Source organism: Belonocnema kinseyi, chromosome 6, assembly GCF_010883055.1.
Source record: "Belonocnema kinseyi isolate 2016_QV_RU_SX_M_011 chromosome 6, B_treatae_v1, whole genome shotgun sequence".
NCBI lineage: Eukaryota > Metazoa > Arthropoda > Insecta > Hymenoptera > Cynipidae > Belonocnema > Belonocnema kinseyi.
In genome coordinates this window covers 110,745,753-110,756,605 of record NC_046662.1, presented here as the reverse complement: position 1 = coordinate 110,756,605, position 10,853 = coordinate 110,745,753, and the positions used below count along the sequence as shown (strand labels likewise).

General features: G+C 32.2%; 1 protein-coding gene across 1 annotated transcript in view; it reads left to right on the top strand.

Moving 5' to 3' along the window:
* Positions 1-1,465, top strand: part of LOC117175547 — a 3,620-nt gene extending 2,155 nt beyond the window's left edge. Inside the window, exon 3 of the mRNA XM_033365257.1 lies at positions 988-1,465. Within this exon, the coding sequence (XP_033221148.1) occupies positions 988-1,329 (342 nt within the window). The 3' untranslated portion in view covers positions 1,330-1,465. The remainder of the gene's footprint in view (positions 1-987) is intronic.
* The last annotated feature ends 9,388 nt before the right edge of the window (positions 1,466-10,853 follow it).

The window sequence follows — 10,853 nt, the reverse complement described above, 5'->3', positions numbered from 1 at the left end:
AAGAGGGAGCTCTTCTTAATATTTTGACACCAAAATCATGTCGATACACCTTACCGACTGCGAGTAAGGCCACCCACGCTTTAACTTGACAGACTGTACAAAAAAGATGACTTATCAACGAAAAGTTAAATTATCAATCTAAAAGGATGAGTTTCGTGTGCAAAAGACCAATGTTCAACAAAAAAGTTGAATTTTGAACAAAAAAAGATTACTTTTTAACAGAGCAGTTGCATTGTTAACCAAATAGTAGAATTTGTAATCAAAAGAAAATATATTATTTCTATATATCTGTATTTTAAATAGTTCCATAGGAAAAGATAAATTGTTAATCCAAAGGGACAGACTTTCTAACCAGAAAGATGTGCAACGAAACTGATGAATTTTGGACCAAAATACAATAATAATAAAATTTTCCACCGAATAGAAGAATTTTTTACTAAAAGAGATGAATTCCGAATAAAAAATGTAATACTAGACTTTTCAAATGAAAAGGAATAAACTTCTAACTGTACAAGATAAATTTTCGACGAAAAAATGACTTCTCTACCAAAACATGAATTATCAAGAAAATGATAAAATTTTTTATAAAAATAAAATGAATGTTGAACAAAAAATTTCAATTTTCAACAAAATAATTAAATTCAAAAACAAATAGTACAATTTTCAACAAAAAGAGTTGACTTCTTAACCGAAAATATAATGGTAGACCATTAAAATAAAAATAATGACATTTAAACCAAGAACTATAACTTTTTAACAAAATAGTCGAGTTTTGAACAAAATAATGACATTTTCAACGAAATTGTACAACTGTTAACCAAAGGTGTTGAATTCTGAACAAACAATACAATAGTAGATTTTGCAATGAAAAAGAATTCACTTTCAACCAAAATATGATGAAAAATACATCAAAGCAAAATTCTTCTAAGAGTATCGACTGCAAACCCCATTTATCTGGTTCAAATTAAGAAAATTTCACATTCACAGGCTCCACCAATCACAGGATCAGCATACTATAATTATAAAGAAAGATTTGGTATCAATCTTATGGCTGTAGCTGATGCACACTACCGCTTTATTGCTGTGGATATCGGTGCACCTGGAAGAAGAAGCGATGGTGGGGTTTTCCGAGAGAGTCGAATCAAGCGAAGATTTGAGAGGGATGCTCTTCAAGTGCCGCCACCGAATACAGTAGATGAGAAAGGAACGAAGCTACCCTATGTTCTTGTCGTGGATGAAGCATTCTCCTCGTCATCTTTTCTTATGAGACCTTACTCGAAAAGCGGAGTACTCAATCAGCTCGGTGGCGGATATACCGAACCGAAATGATAGGTTCCTCCGAACTCGTAAATTTAATTATACAAGCAACCACGTCCTTGCATAATTGGCTCATCATCAAGTCTTTGGAAAAACGGAACATTGAAGGGAGAGAATTGTACGCACACCTAACTCCAGCAAATGGAACTCTTCCTATTGGTCTCACGCAATCCTAGATCTCTGGCGAGATTGTAAACTGTTGCTGAGTTGCTGAATCTTGGGATCTCCGACATGTTGCAAATCTTAATATTATTTTCGTTATTCTGAATCTTTGATTTTTGTTTCTATATTTACATATAAAAAGGACATGAAATCCAGATATTTTAATTACGATAACTCATTTCGTTAGAGCCTTCCAAAACTTTGAATATCAACATAAAGAAATTGTCTTCCAAGGTACAAATAAATTGAATCCCGTTCATGTGCGAGAAACGTTTGGCCAATATTTTGAGTCAGAGGATGGAGCTGTACCATGGCAGTTTGAAAAAGTTTTCCAGAATGATTTTTAATAACACGGATCAAATATAGTATTTTCGATTCGACGTGCGTTCATTTTCAGATCGGTTTATTTGATTCAATCGGTCCGTTGCTCGAATATCGAAAAACGAACTTCGAAGAGCTCTGTCGTCGGTTCGAATTTTTCAATTCGATCGGACCGTCGCTCGAATCTTCGAAACCGAACTTCGACGCGTGCTATCGTCGGTTTAAATTTTTCGATATGATCCGACCCTCGCTCGAATGTCGAAAACCGAAATTCGACGCGCACTGTCGTCGGTTCGAACTTTTCAATTCGATCGGCCCGTCGCTCGAATGTCGAAAAACGAACTTCGACGAGCACTGTCGTCGGTTCGAATTTTTCAATTCGATCGGCCCGTCGCTCGAATTTCCAAACCCGAACTTCGACGCGTGCTGTCGTTGGTTCGAATTTTTCAATTCGATCGGCCCGTCGCTAGAATGTCGAAAAACAAACTTCCACGCGTGCTTTCGTCGGATCGAACTTTTCAATTCAATCGGACCGTCGCTGGAATCTTCGAAACCGAACTTCGACGCGTGCTATTGTCGGTTCGAACTTTTCGATTCGATCGGACCCTCGCTCGAATGTTGAAAACCGAAATTCGACGCCCCCGTTCGTCAGTTTGAATTTTTCAATTTGATCGGCCCATCGCTCGAATTTCCAAAACCGAACATCGATGCGTGCTGTCGTTGGTTCGAATTTTTCAATTGGATCGGCACGTCGCTAGAATGTCGAAAAACAAACTTTCACGCGTGCTTTCGCCGTTTCGAACTTTTCAATTCGAATGGCCCGTCGCTCGAATATCGAAGAACGAACTTCAACGAGCTCTGTCGTCGGTTCGAATTTTTCGATTCGATCGGACCCTCGCTCGAATGTCGAAAAACAAGCTTCGACGCGTGCTTTCGTCGGATCAAATATTTCAATTCGATCGGCCCATTTATCGAATTTCGAAAATCCGTCATTCGATTCGTTCTACGTTCGGATGAGCTTTATCGATTTGAATGGCCCACGTGTCGGAGAATCCCAAATTGGATTTGCCTTAGTTTAAATCAGTGATTCACTTTTTTGCATACTTTCTTCCAATTAGATGAGCATAGTCCATCAATAAACTGAAAGAATTTGGTTGTTCCGATAAATAAATTATTAAAAAATGAAAATATAAAAACATATTAAAGAATTTAAAACATAATTTCTCTTTTATTGAATAACGTTTGCAATCCGAAAAAATGTATATCTATACAAAATAAAGGATTTTTTAATCTCGAATATATATTCTCCAAATTCTTATACATATTATTTCACAAGTTTTAAACTTAATAAAATAGAAGTTTCAGCGACGAATGGTTAATAATTCCTTTATACACTCAGAGAAAAAATTGTCTTGAAACAAAAGCATTGTCCTCTCGACTGTTTTTTTATTCGTATCAAAAAGCATCCTGTCGACAGAAGCGGAAATTTTCTGAGTGTACTAATATGCAAATTTGTATTATTATACTACGCGTGCTTATAACATTTTCCTTATTTTAGTGGTCTAATTATCAGATAGAGATGCATATATGCTTTTTAAAGTACTATGAAATATAATGAATAATAATAATTTTAAATAAATATTAAAATATCTGAATAAGCCTGAATGCAATTTTAATCTTTGTCGGCGATTTGTTTAATATAGATTACTTATCATTTTAATAGTTATTCGTCACGAAATTTTGAATATATTGAAGATTCTTCAATGTTGAATGTGTATACAAATTCTTAAATTTTGCTGATTTAGAAGATCAAAAGTCAAAACCTTTTAATTCTAAATGTGCGAAAAGAAAAAATGGTTAATATAAGTTATAAAAATTAGATAATTTCCAATCGTGAAATTTTAAACATGCATAATTTTCAATTTTAGATTTTCAAAATGAAAAACTTTTTCATTTCAAAGATTTAAAATTTCTACAATTTAAAAAAATTGCAATTAAAAATGGTTGGTGTATAAATATTAAATTCAAAACTATCCAATTTTCAATATATGTCTGTACTATCCGTTCACGATAGGAAGGCCCCTCCAAAACAGCTACACATTTTTCTAATTTACACGTAAGAAAAAAATCGGATAAAAACACAGCTTATTCCATAATAAAGCTTACTTTATTGTGTTTCATACAAGTCTCCATTTGTTAATGTACAAAAATTGGTTTGGAAAATATCCTTCGCGAAAGGACGAAAACCGTGATTTCTTCGCGTCACTCTCTCTTTGCTTGACTTTCGATGACGATATCTTTGAAATAAACGATTTAAAAGATTTGAAATAAATCATGCAGATGCTTTCACACATGTGAAAAGAAAATTACAATATATTAATAACAATTAACGTAAAATGCATTTAAACATAACTATGCTATCTCTCGTAATATACGTAGCAGGGAGCTATATTTTGGATTAAATTGCTTGGAAAATTTCAACAAATACAGTCGAATAAATATTAGGAATGAAAATCTTGAAACGGACTATGCCGAGTATTGAATACCATAGCTAAAGGTCACGTTGGGGGGTCTGCTCATTTATCAAGATCAGGATCTCTTTTCTATGGGTAGGCCCTTCAGGCTTGGTATCCCACTGTGTCCTCACACCCACACTACCATCCAAGTTTTCTTCCAGGATTATTGTTTAATAATATGTTTCAAGATTGTCATTCCTAATATTTATTCGACTGTATTTGTTGAAACTTTCCAAGCAATTCAATCCAAAATATAGCTCTCTACTACGTATATTACGAGACATAGAATAGTTATGTTTAAATGCATTTTACGTTAATTGTTATTGATATATTGTAATTTTCTTTTCGCATGTGTGAAAGCATCTGCATGATTTATTTCAAATCTTTTAAATCGTTTGTTTCAAAGATATCGTCATCGAAATTCAAGCAAGGAGAGAGTGACGCGAAGAAATCATGGTTTTCGTCCTTTCGCGAAGGATATTTTCCAAACAAATTTTTGTACATTAACAAATGGGGACTTGTATGAAGCGCAATAAAGTAAGCTTTATTATGGAATAAGCTGTGTTTTTATCCGATTTTTTCTGACGCGTACATTGCAAAAATGTGCAGCTGTTTTGGAGGGGCCTTCCTATCGTGAACGGATAGTAGTTGTAGTAGTAGTAGTGGTTTGTAGGCATGGTAAATTTGGAATATATAATCAGATTAGACTAAGCTTTGACACAAGTTTTTGAATTGTAAAAGGAAAGGACAAGTTTGTTTTAGTCAGCTATTTTTTATTTAAATCCAAAAAGTTAGAGAATTTTCAAAATTCTTGAAAAAATTTATTTTTCCATTATCACATGATGTGTACAGCTATTTGTAGTACTCGAAAATTCAGCCAATTTACCCTCGTAAATTGAAACTCAACACTAAAAGACTTCCTATCCGTCGAAAAAACTTCAAGTGGAAATAAGATTGGATAAAAAGTCGTCTGAGTTATACTAAAAACTTTCACATTTAAATTATACAAAATATCGCAAGAAAGGATTTATGTCTTTCTTTTGCACAAATTGGTTGCAAGCAGAGATAGCTGCGTTACATGCTTAGGAAGCAAACGTTTTCTCTTTAGAGTAACAATATTTCCAGTTATTCAAAATAATCGTTTGCTTTACACTGATCAGGCTTGTACGGCCAAGTATCGAGACGCTGCGTTCGCTACGAGTGGATATCTGTCTTTACTCCTTTTCCACCACGTGTGTACGCAACCATTTACGGGAATTACATTATCTTTGGCGTAAAATTCCACCTTGAAAAATAATAGACAAAAAATCATAGTAAGCATATACAATTATAAATGTAAAACATGCTTCTTTCAAAGTGTACATACTTGTTTTCTAACTTGATCAGTAGCAAAGCTCTGTAACTTCTTTTCTTTTTCTACTTTCTTTAAAAAGAGAAATTTAGATCTCTTTTTTCCCGCATGTACTTTATCCTCACAATTTGTATACAACAAATATAAAGAATTTACCAAAATTGAAGATAAGGATACATAATTAAAAAAGAAATAATAAGGTTTATAATTGTAGTATATCATTAAAGAAAAAGGAATCCAGCACGATGTTTTGTTTTAAAGGAAAATGAATTGGGAGAAAAAACCTTTTAAAAATAGGCTTGCCAACTTCAATAACTAGGGGTAATTCTACAATTTAGATCTTTGAAATAAACTAGATATAAATTAAAACTCATGGCCTTATAGAAAATGTTCTTTATTTTTCTGATTTAAAACGTTTGATATATACCTGTTATGCAAACTGTCTTCTGCTTTCTATGATATGTAATTTCAGCTGTTATATCATCTATTATAGATTCGCTCTCAGATTCATCCATCAATAGACATCGAAATCTTGGATCTAATACCATGGCTTTTCGGTAAAGTTCATTTGCCTTAATCGGATTAAAACGATCATCCAACGCTTTGTTCAATTTACCGACATACTGGCGAATAACAAGAGGTAAGTAATCTCTGAATTTCTCCAGGAAACTGTCTAAAGCGTCGTCTATACCATGCAACACGGCTATAGCCATCGAGAATGTAGGATAGTAGCTGCCACCCATGTCTTTTGTAGCTGAATTTAGTGGTTCCAAAATCTGGACCAACATTTCCAGTATGTCCCATTCTGTTTCGCTCAAAGTTATCTTACACTTAAGATACTTCATTTTTAAAACTCTTGTTAATGGAACTCTTAATTGCACAAGTCTCCGAGACATTTTGAGTTCAGAACCCCATCGCGTTTCGACCAATTGCAATACGCATAAAATCTCTTTCATTCCCATTTCCCTCTGAGTTTCATCCAATGCTTTTTTTACAGGATCAGATTTTCGCACGCGTCCTACGATTTTTTTACACTGGGAAATAAGAAGAACATAAAGCATTATACCCAATAAAAACGATCAAAGTTTTTGAGTAGGATTCAAACATGGATAAATTTGAATCATATTTAATCACAGTCAGTGGAGAAACAATGCGAATAGATTCTGTGAGATAGAGGGTAGAGCAAGTGAAAAATAATTTTACAAATCATAATAAGCCTAACAAGGAAATTTTTAATTTGGGTTCCTATAATCCGTGTAAAGCTTGGGTAGGTTTTTCAAAATTTATATTGATTTTTAAATTCATATTAGAAAATTCGACTATTGTAGATCTTAAAAAATAAAATAAATTTAGAAATTATCATATAATTTTCGTAAGCTTCTGAAACTCTCTCAAACTCAAAACGTAGTTTAAAAAAGTGAAATAGACTTATGCAATGAAAATAGAGAGATTTCCATTAAATTTAGGCTCTGGCTATTTTGAATGCCCAGGGCTTTTAAAATTGGTTTTACGTTTATGATGTTGCTGAAACTTATATTTTCTCATCAAAGAACTTAAATTACAAATTCATAAAATATTGTAACAATTAGTCATATTATCTAAATCATGAATAAAAAATAAGTATTACGATTTTTTCAGAATGCGGATATTACGGTATTCTTAAAACTGTTTTTGGCACATTAAGTCTTGCAGATTCTAAAATTCAATTCGGTGAATCTCTCAGCAACGGAATTTTTTTTTCTCGAAAAAATAGGTAAACATTTGTTTGAAAATATAAAGATTCGATTTTCACTAGAAAGAACAGGTATATTTTTTCCGATTCATAGTCCACTTTCTTTAAGGTAGGCATCCTCTGAGTTTTATGTGGGCTTAACCATTTTTGTAGTCAGATATTTCTTTCATCAAATCTAATTTTCCTGTTTTTGCAAAAACGACTAAAGACACAAAACGAAAATGTTGAGGCAAAAGCTTGCACATTTAATGTACTTGAAGTTACAAACGTTCATTTGAACGAAATTAAAAAAATTATTTTCCAATTTTTGTTGTTTAAATCAATTAGAACGGCAAAAAAAATATTATGTCGGAAAGAATTGTACAATAAAATTATTTTTAAGGGGTTACCTACCCTTACACATCACCCATTATTCAGACCTGCCTAATGCAAGTTTGATTGACGATATTTGAAAATATAAAGGCGTCAAAAATTCTCTTTTTTCATCTAACTAGTTATAGAGTGGGTGAGAATGTTAGGCAAGACCCCTAAAAACCACCCCTACTATATCCACACCTAAAATGTTAAAAATGACAAATTTGATTTGTCGATATTTGAAAATATAAAAACATAAAAAATTCTCTTTTTTTATCTTACTAATTATAGAGTGGGTGAGAAAGTTCGGCCTGACTCTATAATTAGTGAGATAAAAAAAGATATTTTTTGACGTCTTTATATTTTCAAATATCGAAATCAAACTTGTCATTTTTAACATTTTAGGTGCGGATATATTAAGGGTGGTTTCTAGGGGTCTTTCCGAACATTCTCATCCACTCTATAATTAGTGAGATAAAAGGAGAATTTTTGACGTCATTATATTTTCAAATATCGACAATAAAAATTATATTTGGCATGTTTGAATAATGGGTGATTTGTAAGGGTAGTTAATCTCCAAAAAAAATTAGAAAACTTCTTCCGATGGAATATTGTTTTTTGTCATCCTGAATGATTTAGGCAAAACAAAATTCAGGGTAAAAAGTCTGCAATTTCGTTCATTTGAACGTTCGTAACTTCAAGTACATGCACATTTATACAGTTCTACTAAAAAGACATCTTGCTCTTATGCAATCTTTTTAAGAGTTTCTGCTGTAATTGTCTGATTTTTTTTGTAAACATATAAAAATTCGATTTAATGGAAAACCAGATGTTTGGCGCAAAAATGGTTGATATAGCTAGCATAGAAGTCACAGGATGCCAGCCTCAAAGAAGGCCAACTTTAATAGAATAAATTAACAAAAAATAAGTGTGATTCGAAATGGATTCGATCTATTAATTTAGGATTTTTTATAAGAGTGTTAGAAGTACACTCATAAAATATTCTCTTACACTTCTCACCTTTGAAAAGAGATTATTAATGAACGAAACCCCTGTTTTTGCATCGTCTACTGCTAAATCGAGGGTGTGATCAAAGCATCGAATGTGAATCCAACTGGGTATTAGTTTCACAGCTGATGTAACATTGCGTGCATTATCAGTGGAAATGAAAACGTTGACAACATCAGTACTCTCAACTGCAGAAATAAATTTATTTCTTTAGTATCAATGATAAAAACTTTAAACATAATAAAAGTAAATAACTATGTGCTCCTCCGTTTGAAAAAGAAACAGGTTGTCAATATGGAGTTACGCATACAGGCATATCTCCGGACACAATCCCGCTATTGGCGAATGCCATAACTCCTCAAATAAAATCGACAAACTGACAACTTTCCAAGCGGACATACGTCTATTAAGATCCATAAGAAGCCTAAAATTAACTAATGAAGTAATAAGAAACCGCAGCAATTATGAAGTTAAATTGTTATCACTGAGTGAACTATTACCTGGTAAGTTCCAGTAGGCCACAATATCTGTAAGATATGATCGCAAATGTTCAGCCGTATGACTCTCTTTAATTTCATTGTTTCCTAATGTGTACGTTTTCAATTGAAAATCATTTGTTATAACGTGCAGCGTTAATGATATGTAATGATTACCTGCACGTGACTTCTAGCAGTCTGATGTGAACGATAACGTTAGAACATCATCGATAAAAGTTGACAACTCGTTCCTTATATTTCTTTCCAAATCACAATATAGTTGTGGAACGTACGTTCTGGAAATTGTGGTTCTACATGGTAATTTGTAGTTGGATTTCGTTATATTTTCAGCAATAAAATCCTGAAATTCCTGTCACTCAACCATACTGTAACTTTGCGAATTCATACAAATCATTCTGGCTACTGACTTGTGAATTTTCCTTTTTTCAGCTAATGACATCGATGTTTTCTTTTATTCCATTGTTTTCTCTAAAAAGTAAATTCAAACTGACAGGGAAAAAAATTGAGGCTGGGTATCGAAAAGAAATAAAAAAAATTTTTCAGTTTCACGCCATCTTTGATATTTTGGTAACTAGTGACATTTTTCATGCTGACAGGCCTCGCAGTCGTTCTCCAATAAAAAATAGTGTTTAAAGGGAACTTTTTTAATGCTCATAGAGTGCCTTATGATATCTTGTTCTTTTTATAATTAAACTTGTCATACAATTTATGAGCAATATTCTTAAAATACAAAATAAAACCCCACGAGGAAAAAAAATGTACATCATAATATCAATTAAATATTTTATTTTTAAAATTAGAATTAGAATTTATTTATATTTTAAGAAACTTAAGATATTTTACTGTTAAAAACAGCCAAATATCATTTTCTCTAATGATTATTTTACCAAAAATTTTGTAACCAATTCATTATTTTACATAATTTATATTTCACCGAATCGCCGTATGCTACACTTTGTATTTTTCCGAGTTAATTTTAATTTCATGTTTTAACTGAAAATTGTACTTTTTATTATGACCCGCAACCAAACTCTTTTTAATTTTAATGTACTGTTACTTTGAAATTGCAAGTCTCTAGGTTTTATTTCTCGGAACTGGATAATTTTTTTAATTATACATTTTTGCCTTACATCAGAAACATTCCAGCTCTTAAGTAAAAACTTTTATTTTATCTTTAAATGCTGATTTCGATTTTTCAGAATGTTATTTCACGTTCCTGAGAAATTCCAATTTTTCGGGTAAGCTAGTTCTGTAGTGCAATCCTTTAATTTACCATAATATTTATTTTGCCGAATTGATGTTTGAATCGAGTGCAAATTTTTCTATGCGAAAGTCATTTGTATGACAAATTAAGTTTATATAACATGACGGCTTAGACGAATAAAAATTAAAAATCTATTATAGTACACGAAAATTCGAGAACAAAATTATAGTAAATTGTTATTTGCTAAAATAAAAATTATACAAAGCGGAAGTTTAGGAAAATACAAATGAGGATAAATAGTTATTCGGTAGAATACAAATTATTTTAAATGGCTATTCGGTAAAATAAAAAATGATTTTGAATGGCCATTCGATAATATAAAAGTTATGGT